The following is a 17108-nucleotide window of genomic DNA, read 5'->3' as shown; positions in this document are numbered from 1 at the left end:
ATAAAATTTTCTCACATTTATGTCAGCATGAGAAAAAACAATATGGCGATATTATTATATAACTTGGTAATATTTGAGGGGTAGTTTCATCTCGTTGGAATTTGACTTTCGAGAAATCCGTTTGCCAAAACAAAATAAATTATGGTTGTCCAAGCGTTTCCCGAGAGACTAACCGTTTTTTAAATAACAAATATTGTAATATTTGAGGGGCGGTTTCACCCTCTTGGAATTTGAGATTCGAGAAACCCCTCCTTATTGAACCTCTACACCCCACAGTCAATCTGTTTGCCAAAAATCAGCTTTAAACGTCAAGCAGTTTAAGCAGAATCGTGATTACTCAGTGGTCATATTTTATGAAACACCCTCTATAATTTTTTTAAAAATCTTAAAATATGTAAAACAACAAAATAAAATATACGAGTTTAAGATTTTTTTCGGAAAAACTCACCGGTTTTTAAATAAAAAATATTCTAATATTTGAGGGGTGGTTTTACTCCCTTAGAATTCGAGTTTCAAAAAATCCCTTCTTATCGAACCTCTACACCCTAAAGTCAATTTGTTTTCAAAAATCAACTTTTTACGTCAAGCGCTTTAAGCAGGATCGTGATTAATCATTGACCAGAATTTTCGAAACACCCTGTATACATTTTTAAAAAATCTTAAAATATGTAAAAAAACATAATAAAATATACGTGTTTAAGTGTTTTTTCGGAAACTTGACCGATTTTTTAATAAAAAATATTGTAATATTTGAGGGGTGGTTTCACCCCCTTGGAACTGGAATTTCGAAAAATCCCTTCTTTTCGAACCTGTACACCCTAGAATCAACCCGTTTGCCAAAATTGAGCTTCTTACGTTGAGTGGTTTGAGCAGGATCGTGATTAATCGAAGCAATTAAAAAACGTGCGAGAAGAAATAAAGTTTTTAACATATCCTCGCTGTTATAGTCTGTGAAACGAATAACTTTGAATTTGACAGTTCCCGCGGGCTTTTCTAGTGTTAATTTTATTAGGTTAGCAACTTGCGGCCATGCTGACTCAATGCCGTCTCTAATAGAACAGCCTCGGAGCGAGATTTATGACGTCACGCTAGTTAGATACTACGGATTAATAATTATGTTGTAGAATACATGGAAAACATAATTATTCCTCGTATTTTTGGTTTGTATTTTAAAAATGATATAGTTTACATGAAATATACATAATGTACAGTTAATAAATACAATCTATATACCTATTTATAGTAATAAATACTTTGGCAAATAAACTATGAACCATACAAATGCAGCAAATGATTTACAATATGGCTGAAATGGTACTCCATTGTCAATGTAGATAGTTTGAGTGTTAAGAATAATAATTTTAAAAAATATGTGGTCATCTTTTGACAAGTTTATATTAGTTTATTAATTGCAGTAAACATTAGGTATGTGGTGTGTGGTGTGAATATTTTATATGTAATTTTTTGGATTATATTCGACACTATTTTTTTCATATGACACAACACTGATGAAGGCTATAATGTTAGCCGAAACGTTTTTTTAAACCAAATAAAAATGATGTAAAACCAAATGAAAACTTAATCAGCGTTTTTCCCGAACCTAAATACCAAGAAAATCCGCCTTCGAAATGACGCCTTTTTTTCTATGATATTGTATTATTTACAAATATAATTTTTCGAACATTAATAATTGAATGTTTTTTGTTAAATTAGATCGATTTTCAAACCCCAAAATTTAAAATATATTTTACATTTTACCCATTATCTTATGTACCTATTCATTATTTGTATATTGTAAAATATTTACTGTATTTGTATGGTTCATAGTTTATTTGCCAAAGTATTTATTACTATAAATAGGTATATATATTGTATTTATTAACTGTATATTATATATATATTTCATGTAAATTATATCATTTTTAAAATAGAAATCAAAAATACGAGGAATAATTATGTTTTCCATGTATTCTACAACATATTTATTAATCCGTAGTATCTAACTAGCGTGATGTCATAAATCTCGCTCCGAGGCTGTTCTATTAGAGACGGCATTGGTCTGATATTTAGAAATGTCAAAAGCTGATGACATTTTACTTTTGACAATTACGACATTTTGTGTTGATTTTTGCAAGAAGAGGAAGAATTGTCACTTGTTTTATTATTTTCCTGTTCTATTTCACGAAAGTAAAAAGAGTTACCTACCTGATTCGTTCAGGCACTCAATTTAAAGAATATCAGTAACTTTTTTGACAGAGGAATTTTATATTTACCATGTTTGTAAAAAATAACGGTCAAAATTCAAAGTTATTCATTTTATAGACTATACTATTAGTACTATACTATTTTATCTACTATTTTTGATAGATATAAGGCAATTTTAACAGCTGCTGTGGAAAAAAAGAACTAATACTTCTGAAAGCCTCCAGAATAAGTAACTACAGATTTCTCTTAATAACCGTCTCTGTTAATTCCTCCTAACAATGCTACGCGAATCAAAGTGTAATAAAATGCAAATCATTTACAAAACGTGGAAAATATAAGAACAATTTGGCCGATTGCCATCATCACTGGAATATCGAATAACAGCTAAACATTCGATAATATATCGCTTATAAACAGGTCAGAGGAAACTATAAATAATTGCTTAACGTGAATATGGTCAGATGGTCGAAATTATCCTGAAAATTTTAATTGCAATGATTAATTTGCTGTAATATAAGAACTCAAATGGGTCTATACCTACTACGCATTATTATTTTCTAACAAGTCAACATAAATTATATATTTATTAATACATACATACATACAGCCGTTACTCGCTGACGAGTATTCGACACACATAAAGAAGATGGTTACGCAAGGCGTTTTCTTTCATGAGCTTTTCTGTGACTGAAAAGCCCGATACGTGATGTTATCTGCCTACCGCACTCCGGACATTCAAAAATCTCATTGCTTTGTTGCCTCTTTACTTTTTGGTTGCCGCTGTTAAATGAGTTTACAACGCTTCTCCATTGAGTTCTATTGTGAGCTGTTTTTTCCCACTCATTCTGCATGTTAATTCCCTTTAAATTTTCGTGGAAAATGTCCTTGTACCTTTTCAGTTGTCCACCCGGCCTCCTCTTACCGTCTACAAGCTCACCGTAAAGCATAGATTTTGGCATGCGGTTTTCTTGCATTCTGCATACGTGACCAGCCCATCTTAAGCGGGATTTTGTGACCATGACTTTAATACTCTCGCAGTTAGCTTTTTCAAAGACCGATACGTTTGAGACATGATGGAACCACCGGGCTCTTAAGAGTTGTCTAAGGTGTCCCTGTTGCAACTTGTTTAATGCGTTCATGTGTCGGCGGTACGGCACCCAGGTTTCGCTCCCATATAACATGGTGGGGATTATAATTGCTCGGTACACTGCAAGTTTTGTTTTTGTACTCAAGTCATGATTGTAGAAAACCCTGTCTTTTAATTTCCAGAATGCTCTTGAGGCGCTACTAATCCTGTGCTGAATTTCAAAGTCAATATTGGCCCTTTCCGAAATCACACTGCCAAGGTAATTGAATTCCGCCACATATTCCAATAGTACTTCTCCGATTTTTATAGCATTGTTGTGATCTTCCGGGGGAGTGCACATGATTTTAGTTTTGTCGATGTTTAGCTTAAGGCCAAAATCCTCGTATGCCCAGGTATATGTGTTCAACATTTCTTGTAATTGTTGTACCGTGTTTGCAACTAGAGCGCAGTCGTCAGCGTATTGAAGTTCTGTGATAAATTTTGTACGTGTTTTTGCCCTGAGTCTTTTTATGTCGAACAGACCGCCGTCATATCTGTATCTAATGCCCAATCCTCTCTCCTGCAGTTTGCTGTCCACTATAATGGAGAGCGCTGCCATGAATATGTTGAATAGGAGAAGCGCTAAGACACATCCCTGCCTAACTTCTGTATTTGTTAGGAATGGGTCGCTCAGTGATCCATGATGTGACACTCTTGACTTGTTGTTGTTATGGAGGCTTTTACACACTGTAAGAAATTTGTTGGGTACACCGAACTTTTTCATAATTGCCCAAAGCGCATCTCTGTTCACAGAGTCGAAGGTTTTGTTAGATCGATGAATGCAACATATTGTTTAGACTGCTGCTCTTTTACTTTTTCCTGTAGTTGACGGATGGAAAATATGGAATCGACGGTGCCGCGGTTGGTAAGAAAAACCGTTTACGATTCTGGAAGGATTTTTTCTATATATGGGTGCAGGCGGTTTGACATTATTTTTGCAAGAATTTTTCCGCCGATAGCCAATAGCGAAATTCCCCGGTAATTTCCACAGTCTGATGCACTTCCTTTGTTCTTAAATATATTCACTATGTTCGCGTTGCGAAAGGCCTGAGGTACCTCTCCGCTTTCCCATACGACATCGAAGAGAGCCTTAAGATGACCAATAAGTTCTTTACTTGCACACTTATAGATTTCCGCTGGAATCGCGTCACAGCCAGCTGATTTGTTGTTTTTAAGCTGTTTTATGGAGGTCTTTATTTCCTGTTCTGTTATTGGGATGTCTAATACATCGAGGCTGTTATACTGATTATACATATTGAGGTTGTTTTCTTGGTTAAGGATATGGCTGTAATATTCTTTCCAGCGATTTCTGATTTGCTCTTCTTCTTTTAGAAGTTCGCCATTTTGTGCCATGATTGGGCAGCTTACCTTCTTAGTTGGACCGTATACCTCTTTTACAGCCTCGAAGAATTTACGATAATCGTGATGCGTGGCGCACTCTTGAATCTGATTCGCTTTTTGTGACTACCAGTTATCCTTTACTTGGCGCAGTTCTCTTCGAAGCGTGTTGTTGGCTGATTTAAAGTTGTCTACCAGTTTCCAATATTGAGATTGAAGTTATCGGTGGAAGTGATTCTTTGATGGCTTCTCGGAGGGCGTCAGTGGTATTTTTGTTCTCTAGACCCCGTACGTTCAATCTGGTCATGTTGTTTTGCTTTTTGCAGTGTGGATGTTTGGGTTTTAACTGGATTTTCATTTTTGAAATTAAAAGTCGGTGGTCAGTGCCGCATTCGGCATCTATTCTGGCTTTTGTGAGCCTAACATCTTTTAGATGCATCCTTCGAACGATTATGTGGTCCAAGTGATGCCAGTGGCCTGATCTAGGATGTTTCCAGGTACCTTTAAACTTGTCCTTCAACATGAATCACGTATTGGTGATGCAAATATTATACTCTGCGCATGTTGTTAATAAGCGTTCACCATTGCTATTTACGTTTCCCATTCCATGTTTTCCCAATACGTCAGGCCATATTTCCTGTTGTTTGCCAACACGGGCATTAAAGTCACCTAGCAAGATGATTCGTTCGTGCTTTGGAATTCGTTGAAGGGCATTTTGTAAAGCTTGGTAAAATTTATCCTTATCCTCAATTGTAGCGTCAAGGGTGGGAGCGTAGGCACTAATGATGTTGACGTAAGTTTTGTCTGATATGGGGTACCTTAGGGTCATAAGACGTTCGGAGACACCAATAGGTACTTCTGTTAACTTGGTGGCGATTTCGTTTTTGATCGCAATGTTTACGGCATGAATTCTCCTGTGTGTTGCGGGGTGGCCTTTCCAAAAGAAGGTGTAATGCTCCTCAGAGAGACTACCTTTATCCGCAAAGCGTGTTTCGCTTAGAGCGGCAACATCTATATTTAATCGGTGGAGTTCCTGTGAGACCAGTGCTGTTCTTCTCTCTGGTCGATTTGAATTTATCTTGTCCAGTAGAGTGCGGATGTTCCACGCCGCAAACGTGAAACATTGATGTTTTTTGTTTCTCCGATGATACGCTCGAGTAGGCACCCCCTCCCGGTGATCCGATTGAGGGGGTATTTTACCTCCGGACGATAATTTTGTCCCACTCGAATGTTCCATCATTGCTGTGTGTAAGCTGCGTGAAAAGGTTTAACTGTGGCTGTTACGCTGCCGCACAGTTTTGGCTGCAACTGTAGCACGGGATGGCTATGGCACAGTGAGGACCGCGACGATAGCTCCCCTGTGCTACGTTCTCGGCCGGCTAGGTGTATTTTATTACTCCTTTTCCCCAGAAGGTCTGAGGGTTGTATAAGGTTATACCGCCTATACTCGGACGTCAGAGCCTCGTTTGTGTAAACAGGGTGCAACACGTGAAGGTGAGGTTGACTTTTGGGTAAGCTAGACTATATGTATCGTTTCAATACCCCTTGCACCCCATTTATTAATATCATATTAATAAAATGCTCCGCTCATATTAGTAGATATCATTTATTTAGTCTACATTATTATGATGATTTTTACATTCAAGCTTTTTTATTTTTATTCAAAAAAGATAGATAGGTATAGGAAACTCTAATATAGTTTGAAAGAGCATTTGAATGCATTTTAAGCATTTGATTTATTTTAAAATATACATAGTGTTTCATTTGAAATAACAAAGTTTATAAATATGAAAAATAAATCCTTAAAATAGATCAGCAATTATTGGTACTCCTGTATAGATTTAAGGAAGTAATAACATTTTAAGTAAAGTTTATTTCTTTTAATTCTAAAAAGTAATGTACAGGGCGTTGATAATCTATTCTATTGTAGCATGCATATTTAAATATATTTAAATATCTCATAAACCAAAGATTTTAAACATATTTAACTCTTACAATATATATGCCTTTTTTTGGGCTCAAGAATCCAAAAATGAAATAAAATACCGGGTGTTCCATAAGAAAAAATATAACTTTGGTATGGATCTTAGATATCTGTATATTTCAAAATAATTTTAAATTATGCACTTTGCCTCTCCATATATACACTTAAAATATTTTGTTTCTACATCTTTTCGTTTTCATCTGATCAACCGAGGTGAATGAGGTGCGCCACCCTGTATATAAAACTTTAAAATACATGAAAGTTTTAAGTTGTTTTTCGTGCCGGTGAGTGTAGGTTAATGCTAAATTCAGTCAGATATTATTATGTGTATTCGATATAGAGGAACACAATCGTTAGAAAATATAGGTAGTGACAAAATAATCTAATATCTTTTTCTAGCACTGAATACTAAATGCCGATAAAAGAGTGTCGAATATGGAACTAGCCAAAAAGAGGATGCAAAATTATTGAACAAATTGCATTTTCCGCTATAAAAATGGTACGTGATTGGGAATTAAATTATAGAAAAAATCTAATAGTTAAAAGGCTGCCATATTTGTTGGAGGTAACTTTGAGCTATATTAAGTTTAATGTACTATTATTAAAAGTACGTTCATGCATTTGGAATTATGTGTTTAATTAAATATTAACTGTTAGAGTGAGAGATGAGAGATTCGTTAGTTAAAAAATAAATAGTGTTTAATGAAGTGATTTGGATTATGTAACTATATTTGATATCAATTAAACTTTTAGTTACGTAACCGAGGGCACTATACCCGCTAGTAGTTATAAAAAGCATTTTTGGTAAACTCTGTCTCTAATAGTTTCTGAAAAATAAAATTAAGTTTTTTAAAAATGTCCGATTAAATGTATATCTCCGAAAGTAAAGTTCCGAAAAAATTCGTATATATAAAAAGCATTTTTGGTAAACTCTGTCTCTAATAGTTTCTGAAAAATAAATTTAATTTTTTTTAAAATGTCCGATTAAATGAATATCTCCGAAACTAAAGTTCCAAAAAAATTCGTAATACAGGGTGAGTTTCCTACGATGTTCTCTATGGGTATCTCGGAAACTACTGGAGATAGAGAGTCGGTTAAATGGGGAAAGAATTGCAGTTCTGTGGGGTCATAAATATGCGCCTTTCAGATTTTTGAAAAAGTTCATGGCTTACTAGATATTTCGAAAAAAACAAATTTCGGCTATTTTAAAAATTGTCCCTAATTCCATTATAAGCTATTTTAGACAAAAAGTTTTCAGATAAAAGTTGTAGATAATCACATCCTTAATGAGACTGTGTCCTCCGTTTTTGTCTAAAGCCTGTCATTTTTGACATATGACACAAATATATTTTTTTTATATGGAAACCATAGTTGGCCATGACTTCATAAAAAGCGCCATTTTTTAAGCTTTTCAGCGATATAAGATATAATATGTTTTCTTCGAAAAATTACTGAGTTATAGCCAATTCTTATCCTTTTTAAACAATTTCACTTAGTTAGCCATGGAAACAAGTTTAATCGTCTCTGCAGGTGTGTCACTCTATTGATGAGCGAGTATCTACACGCTTTTCTTCATTTAAAAAATTCATTTTTACAATTTTTGTTTATTTTAGTTTAGGGCGCGGTTGGGTAAAAATGGGACATTTTACATATCTTTTTATTTTTTTCCCATTAAAAAAACCTTAAAGTAAATAAAAAAATACCTAAAGTGGGTAAAATTTCACGGGAAATTACATTATATTCACCAAATGTCATAAAAACAAGTATTTCTTTAATAAAAAAAAATAAATCTCTGTCTCATTTTTTTCCTGTCGTTGGGGCAAAAATAAGACATGCTTGGAAAAAAATGAGACAGGGTGTAAAACGAAGGTTTCCATCATATTATTCGATCTGGGGAAAGACTGATACAGGTAAGTATAAAAATAAGACACACAACATTTTGTGAATTATTAATTTGTACTGTTTTAATTTCAAAAAATGGGAAAAATCTCATAATACTGTTTAACAAAACAAGTCAAAGTAAACTAATAAGTAAATTCTACTTAAAAAATAGAACGTAGGGTAAGTATAATAAAACATTTAGCTAATTAACAGAAAACTTTTGAAAGTCTATCGGAAAAGCAAGCTTTTGGGACATTCTAGCGGTTCCTCCTTGGCAACTAGGGGAGGGTAATTTCATTACAATATCGTCTTTGTCCACATTATAATTTTCAGGCACGGTGGGAAATACAAATTTGTTCACTTGTCGACGCATATACGATACGCAGTACTCACTTCCCTTGATATTTTCTACTAACGCAACGTAATGTACCAGTTTCTTTTTTGTAGCAAACTTTATTAAAACATAGTCTCCGGAATGTATCTCATTTGAGCAGGTGTCAAATTCGTTATCTGAATTGGATTCAACTAGATCAGCTAACGTCATATCATCCACATCACTTTCGTCTTGAAGAATAATGCCTTCGGCTTCACTTTCTGAGGAAGAACTTGGAACTCGATCTATTTTTTGAATATTTTTCTTTTGTACCTTTTTTGTTTGAACTCTACCTTTTTGAATGACTTCTTTTTGTTTAATGCTTTCTAAATATTCAGCACTCGTAAGAACCGCAGAGTTTGAATTAATCTTACGTCTTGTCTTAGTCTCAGGATTTGTTTTATTGATTTTGGCAAGCAAAATTTCTTCGAACGTGGTGGACGATGAAGCTGTGCCCGCGATTGAAATATTTGATGTGGATGCCAAATTAATTTCATTTATTATCTGGTTTTCCTCGGGTTCTGTTATCTTTTCTTCTCCCTCTCTGTGTTTATCTTCTCTATTAGGTTCTTCAACTGTTTCAATTTCAGCCTCTTCGGCATTTAAATTATACATACTACTATTTAGTACAGTATCTCGTTGTGCACATTCGTTATATCTTTTTAGCTTCACTTCATTAAGTCTTTCTTTTGGGTATTTTTCCTTAGAACAGGGATACAGACCAGTAGTTTCAAACGATCGTTTTATGACATCTCGTGAAATTCCCTCATTCCATAGTTCACAGATCATATTTGCAAACTCACATTTGGTGAGCTTCCTTTGGTTTAATCTTTGCCACTCTATAAGTTTTTGATTCCATTTTAATTTTAAAGGTCCAAAACAGCATTTGTCTAATGGTTGCAAAAGGTCAGTCGCATGTGGTGGTAGTTTAAATAAGGTAATGTTATTCTGGATGGCAAGCTCTATGGTCCCTGTAGCCAAGTGAGAAACATGCCCGTCTATTATAACAAGAAGGGGTCTTTGCTGGACCATCTTGCAGAACTTTTGAAACCAAGAATTAAAAACCGCTGTTGTCATCCATCCCTTGTCGGATACAGCATAGCATGTATTTTCAATGTCTTGCGTTCCTTTCCAAGTGCTCCATAAATTTTGTCCTTGATATATTATTAAGGGCGGCAAGAGATCTCCGTTTGCCGAAATGCAGGCCATTGTTGTAACATTTTCTTTTCCGGAACCTTCGATACTCCGATGAACCCTTTGTCCTATCCAAAACAAGTGGATTAGATTAAAAAATAGTTTAAGTATTACAATCCTAACTTACCTATCGCTGAGACACCCTTTACTCTACCGGGATCTAAATTAAAACTAGTTTCGTCTAGATTAAATATATGTGAGGGTTTATCTTGTAATCCCAGTTTCTTAATTGTTTCCCCAAGTTTATCATAAAAGGAATAGATGATAAAGGGGTCACTGGTTGCAGTTCTTCGGCACTTTTCCAACTGTTCCATCTTTTTTTGACTTAGTCCATTCCTTTTGCAGAACGTCCGAAACCAGTCATCTCCGGGTTTTCCATTATTAAAAACGGTTTTTAAATTATTTTCATTGACGTAAGTTTGAACAACACGTTTAATTTCTTCTTTGGATACAGCAAATCCCCATTTAGCCATCACGGTGATCTTTTGGGTTAGATCAGCTTCTTGATCCACTGATAAGGCTTGCTTTCTACCTTGTTTCGACTTATTTTTGTTGTTAAGCGACCTACTAAGCTTGGACTTGTCGATTCTAAATTGTCGTGCTGCCTCTCTTACCCCAAGCTTCCCTTGTTTAACAAGATTTATGGCTTCTTCTAAGTCTTTTGCTGTATATTTTTTTAATTTAGGAACGTATGTTCTAGGCATTTTGAAAACAATTCCAGTTATCCTAGAATAATAATAAGTTACTAGTAGAAAACGCAAATTTTACCTGTCTCATTTTTACTCCAACAGGTGTCTCACATTTACCCCCACACAAGTCTCAATTTTACCCCAGAATAATTTTACGAGCGCTCGGGTCAGGTATCAAAGAAAGACTGTTGCACATGGTTCCAACGCATCACAAGACAAACACAACAATATTCCGACTTTAAACGATCGCTCCGACAATTTAGGCTGCCGTGGCGGGAAAAGTTAGCGCCTTTTATTTGAAAGTTTTATGAGTGTTTTTTGTGATTCCTTCAAATACATCATGTTTGATATTTTCTGTGCCATAATTGTTTAAATTTAATATAGGCATGCTCAACTTAAAAGAAGACTTAACGTTTTTACTTAATCAGAGTTTAGAAAAAGATGTTTAATAATAGAAAAAAATCACTGTCTCATTTTTACCTCAAATTTTTACTGTCTCATTTTTGCACCGCCGTGCCCTACAAAGTTTGGATGTGACAGCTTCACATTTCTGAGAGCAACGGCGATTGAACTTCTTTCCATGGCTAACTAAGTGAATTTGTTTAAAAATGATAAGAATTGGTTATATCTCAGTAATTTTTCGAAGAAAAGATATTATAGCTTATATCATTAAAAAGCTTAAAAATGGCGCTTTTTATGAAGTCATGGCCAACTATGGTTTCCATTTAAAAAAAACTATGTTTGTGTCATATGTCAAAAATGACAGGCTTTAGAAAAAAACTGAGGACACAGTCTCATTAAGGATGTGATTATCTACAACTTTTATCTGAAAATTTTTGTCTAAAATAGCCTATAATGGAATTACGGACAATTTTTTAAAAAGCCGAAATTTGTTTCTTTCGAAATATCTAGTAAGCCATGAACTTTTTCAAAAATATGAAAGGCGCATATTTATGACAACACAAAACAGCAATTCTTTCCCCATTTAACCGACACTCTATCTCCAGTAGTTTCCGAGATACCCATAGAGAACATCGTAGGAAACTCACCCTGTATATCGAGAAATTCATTTACCCACTAGTAGTTATTTAGCAGATTTTTAGAGTTCCGTACCCAAAGTGTCAAAACGGGGACCCTATTACTAAGATTTCGCTGTCCGTCCATCCGTCCGTCCGTCTGTCACAAAGCTCTATCTTATGAACCATTATAGACAGTTGAAATTTTTACAGATAATGTATCTATGTTGCCGCTATAAGCACAAATACTAAAAACAGAATTAAATAAATATTTATAAATAAAAAAGTATTTTCACTAAACACTATCTTTTAACTAAGTATTTTACATAGAATCTTTCAAGTTCTCGGTGGTCGCGTGGTTAAAGCGTTAGGACTTTACGCTGCTATGACGTTGGAGCCGTAGTAAGGTAGGTTCGAATCCTAGTCAAGGCGACTTTTTTTTAATCGTTGTTTTAATTTTTACATATTTATTTTTATTTTTACATATTTATTATTGATTAATGCAATTTTTAGTAGTGTGTTTCTTCATTTTTTTAAATTACTTATACGCGCATTCAAAATTTTAGCTAAATCGGAATAAAAGTTTATAATAATATAGTGTCTAATGTTGTATAGATAATAAATGGTACGGAACCCTTCGTGCACTTGACCAATTTACTCTTGACCAATTTTTAAATTCATTGTTGCCAATCTTGGAAATATTCGGTGCCGAGCTGACTAAATAAAATTTAAACTTCGCGCTGGGTATTCAGATAGTAGCTCAGCTGTAAAAAGTGTCAAGTTGCCACATTTATCTATTTATTTCCTGACATTGTCATTCGTTTTGACACTTTAGATTTGTATTTGTATCACGAGTTTTTGGTTTAAATAAATAGTGTTGTGATACTTTAAGCTTACACATGTTTACCAGCAGACCTTGCAGTCGAACATTGTTCTTTTTAGAACCTCTTTTAGTGCGAATTGTAAGATTAGAATATTTTGAGCAACAGTACCACTTTTACGCATTTTCTTTTAATCAAAATATGTCACAAGTCAAGTTTAATCACGTGACTAAAAGTTCATTTGATATGAACTATATGTAAGTATAAAGTGACATTAATTATTATATTAAAAAAAATCCTTACAAGTATTTCGCCACTGCACTGCAAGAAAATCTACAAAAATAAAATAGTTATTTTTTGTATACACTTCTGCGTTAAACCTAAACATCCTCTTTGTATTACCGTAAACATAACTTTTGATAAGCAGCGTCCTTTTAGGTTTAACGCAGAAGTGTTTACAAAAATAACTATTTTATTTTGTAGATTTTCTAGCAGTGCAGTGGCGAAATACCCATAAAGGATTTTTTTGGAGAGATGAATCCCCTACATAGGTATAGACATTTTTTAATTATATTTAGTTTTAAAAAACTCGTGAAAAAGCTCTAACAAGCTGAAACATAAATAAAGATTAGCTCTGATTTCCGTGTTTATTGTCCCAAGTAGCAAAAAGAAATTCTAAAAGGATTGAATTATTTTATAACAGTCGAATAGCGTTGTCTTAAGGACTGCTTGATTTGACTAAGCGTTTGGTTTCGACCATTCTGTTTTTTAATTAAAGTTGTCATATTAAACTATTTTCTAGTGGTTTTTACAACGTATCCTATAACGCATTAAACGATAATTTCTTTTAGTATGATATAACACTTAATAAGACAATGCTATATGATAACAAACATATTATTTTATTAGGCTCTTATACCCACCATGTAAGAGTTCTATGATATTCATATAATTAGTAGTCACAAGATCATATAATAGTTACTTAAACTTGTCTTATTAAAGTTGTATTACGTTGTATGATAGAATGTTTTATTACGTTAAACTACGGTGCTGTATACAACACCAGTTATATAGCCTTATATGATAAAATTGTGATTAACAAAATAAATTCGCTGTAATATCTGCATTATAAAACTGGTAATGTATAATATAACCTCATTTTAAATTAAATGGTATACCTAGTTATTTATTTTGTTATTGTTGTTGTTGCAAAAGTAATATCTACGTACGAGTATAATCAATCACAGCTATTATGAATTCTGGACAAAGTTGGAAAAAAGTTAACAAACGCAGTGGTAGTTATAAAGGGCATGTCAGAAAAAACTCCTCGAAATTACGGTAAATAATCCCGAGAATTCCCTAGGTTTCTTCAAAGCATTGTTGCCACGTTGATGTAAAAATTTTACTGTAGTAATGTTTGTATTGTTTTATTGTTGTTTTTCCAAGCCTTTAGGTTGCCGCTCACTCGTCGGGCACGCATGAAATGCATTGCGTGCATGAATCCATGAAAATCTGATCATGTTTGTTAGTTTAAATACTAATCACAAATCTCAATATGTCCAAAATAGTTCTATAGTGCCTGGAAATTCTGCGTAATGATAGATATTTATCCTATACCGTCTTATTTTACAATAAAGACTTATTTAAGGGATTCATTTATAATAAAATGGTTGCATTATAATTGGCCATATTTAAGGCAGAATTTTTGTATGGCCTATGGCCGCCATCATATGAGCAAAATTAAAAACATCAGAATAAATTGTAAAATGTTATTTTTGAGAACTATTTTGTGATAAGATTCCCACAGACAGTAATAAAGTGTTTAATTAAATTCAAAACAAAAATTTTTGAAAATTTTATTTTATTTTATTGTTTAAATTTATACGTAAACCTTAATCGAAATTAAAGCGCTTTAATTTTTTGCCAAATACATACCTATAATCTACCAGTAAAATTTTCGGCGCAACAAAAATTGTCCCTACTTTTCAAACCCTATTAATGATTTTTTATATTACATATTTGTTGTACCTTCTGGCTCTACCTGCCATTTTCATTGACGAGTAAAGTCTCCTTTTTAACAATCCACATCCTCTAGATTCATTTTACGACAGGCTTAAAATATAATTTGCTCCTAATATTCTTCGGTAAAAAATAAAATACTCTTTTACCTCGCTAAATGATCAAATGTTTTTATTGTTCTGTTTCTTAGATGTGACCACGTAATACACAATAAAACAAGTTTTATAATAGTTATATAACGCTGTGTAAAATAGTTGCATAAGAGTTGTATACCCTGTTTATAGAACTTCTATACTACTAAACGGTTGTATAAAAATGGGCCTTTTTTGGTTGTAAAGCTATCATATTACGGTCTTATAGCACGTTATATGAATTGAGGTATCCTGTAAAAATTATCACATAGCTGTTTATACAGCCTTTATAAAATAAAATTTGCTACTTGGGTAGCCACTGTCTCTGCTTGACATAAAGAGCGTTCATAACACCATTTGTATTAGTCTAAGAGCTGGCTGCATAAAAAAAATTATCATCGTTACATGGCTAATTTTCCTTGTGAAGTATCCTATTGTGTAGACATTATGAAATCATATCTGCCATTGCGATTCCGGGGCTTAAAGCGGGGGCGGCCAATCGAAAGAGTGAAATTTGGACACTAAAGATATTATAAGGTACACGAGTTATAATTGCGAAAATAGCTTTTATTTATTATTAAGAAACGGGGAAAATTGTTGGCAAACATTTTTCTCGTCACTTAAATGCTGGTAGACAACGCGAAAGAGGCATAAAATTTTGAAAAAAAATCATGGCATGCATACATGCCGATTGGTGGAATGTCATTTAATAATTTTAAAAGCCGTATACAAAATCAGTATAGATAAATCTATATTTTTTATGATTTCAATAACAGATATCATACATTTACTATTCTGTCTCATTATTTGTATCTGACTTGTATTATTGACGTCGCGTGTCGTGCTGCACATCCTCGCTCTCGCAAACGAGTCTTCCTCTGAGTCGATATCTGCACAGTAAATTTTTTGTAGACTTCATGTATTATGTTTCAATTTATAACGCGGCAAGCGTTTCCGGAATACGCTTATACAGGGTGAGTCTTAAATAAGTGCAAATACTTTTAGGGTTGATATATTTCGACCCCAGGACGTCTATGAGTTATTTTTTCGCAAAAAAATGTTGAAAATCGTGCATTTTTTAATATTTCCTGTATATTTTAGAAAACTTTTTAGAACAGCCTGTTCACCGCAAATTTACCCACGGTATAAGTATTTCTTAACCTACCATGTTTACGGCTTTATATGTATACTAGCGTGTACCAGCGACTTCGTTCGCGTCGAATTAATCATTTGTAATGGTGATGATAAAGCAAGGCAAGAATTTCCATTAACATACAAACTGGATAAAATTTTCTCACATTTATGTCAGCATGAGAAAAAACAATATGGCGATATTATTATATAACTTGCTAATATTTGAGGGGTAGTTTCATCTCGTTGGAATTTGACTTTCGAAAAATCCGTTTGCCAAAAATAAGCTTTTTACGTCGAGCAGTTTAAGCAGAATCGTGGTTAAGAAATTACCTAACTTTTTGGAACACCCTGTGTGATTTTTTAAAAAATTTAAAAATATGTAAAAAAACCAAATAAATTATGCTTGTCCAAGCGTTTTCCCGAAAGACTAACCGTTTTTTAAATAATAAATATTGTAATATTTGAGGGGCATTTTTGCCCTCTTGGAATTTGAGATTCGAGAAACCCCTCCTTATCGAACCTCTACACCCCACAGTCAATCCGTTTGCGAAAAATCAGCTTTAAACGTCAAGCAGTTTAAGCAGAATCGTGATTACTCAATGGTCATATTTTATGAAACACCCTGTACAAATATATAAAATATCTTAAAATATGTAAAACAACAAAATAAAATATACATGTTTAAGAGATTTTCCGAAAAACTCACCGGTTTTTAAATAAACAATATTTTAATATTTGAGGGATAGTTTCACCCCCTTAGAATTCGAGTTTCGAAAAATCCCTTCTTATCGAACCTCTACACCCTAAAGTCAATCTGTTTTCCAAAAATCAGTTTTTTACGTCAAGCGCATTAAGCAGGATTAAGCAACACCCTGTATACATTTTTAAAAAATCTTAAAATATGTAAAAACGTGTTTAAGCGTTTTTTTCGGAAACTTGACCGTTTTTTAAATAAAAAATATTGTAATATTTGAGGGGTGGTTTCACCCTCTTTGAAATAGAATTTCGAAAGAATTTCGAAAAAAAATTCTACACCCTAGAATCAACCTGTATGCCAAAATTGAGCTTCGTACGTTGAGTGGTTTGAGCAGGATCGTGATTAATCAGTATGTCAGTCAATTTAGGATTTTATATATTAGTATAGATTAAATAATAATTTGTATGCATCAGCATATATCCATTATAAGATCAATAATA

At 33.6% G+C, this 17108-nt stretch overlaps 2 protein-coding genes across 3 annotated transcripts in view; one reads left to right on the top strand and one right to left on the bottom strand.

Annotated features, from left to right (window-relative positions):
- The window catches only part of LOC115874113 (cGMP-specific 3',5'-cyclic phosphodiesterase-like), a 251683-nt gene that overhangs the window by 6001 nt on the left and 228574 nt on the right, over positions 1-17108 (top strand). The gene's annotated exons all lie outside the window — the stretch shown is intronic.
- Positions 8301-11026, bottom strand: LOC115874083 (tigger transposable element-derived protein 4-like). 2 transcript variants are annotated; one of them, XM_030889147.1, is made up of 3 exons: positions 10885-11026; positions 10229-10827; positions 8301-10169 (listed from the first exon to the last, which is right to left on the bottom strand). In XM_030889147.1, exons 2-3 carry the CDS (start codon positions 10803-10805, stop codon positions 8737-8739), a joined length of 2010 nt encoding a protein of 669 aa, XP_030745007.1. In that variant the 5' UTR covers positions 10806-10827; positions 10885-11026; the 3' UTR covers positions 8301-8736. The 2 variants fall into 2 exon arrangements, with proteins under 2 accessions (XP_030745007.1, XP_030745012.1); XM_030889152.1 differs by having other exon boundaries at positions 10908-11026.

The sequence above is a fragment of the Sitophilus oryzae genome, unplaced genomic scaffold (assembly GCF_002938485.1).
Source record: "Sitophilus oryzae breed Bouriz unplaced genomic scaffold, Soryzae_2.0 scaffold_1009_pilon_pilon, whole genome shotgun sequence".
Taxonomy (NCBI): Eukaryota; Metazoa; Arthropoda; class Insecta; order Coleoptera; family Curculionidae; genus Sitophilus; species Sitophilus oryzae.
Note: the sequence above shows the minus strand (reverse complement) of the source record. Positions and strands in the feature narration are given on the sequence as shown.

Coding starts and splice junctions, on each gene's coding strand:
- LOC115874083 (XM_030889147.1), bottom strand. CDS start 10,805: ATGCCTAGAACATACGTTCCTAAATTAAAAAAATATACAGCAAAAGAC. Junction 10,170..10,228: donor AAAGGGTGTCTCAGCGATAG/GTAAGTTAGGAT, acceptor TGTTTTGGATAG/GACAAAGGGTTCATCGGAGT.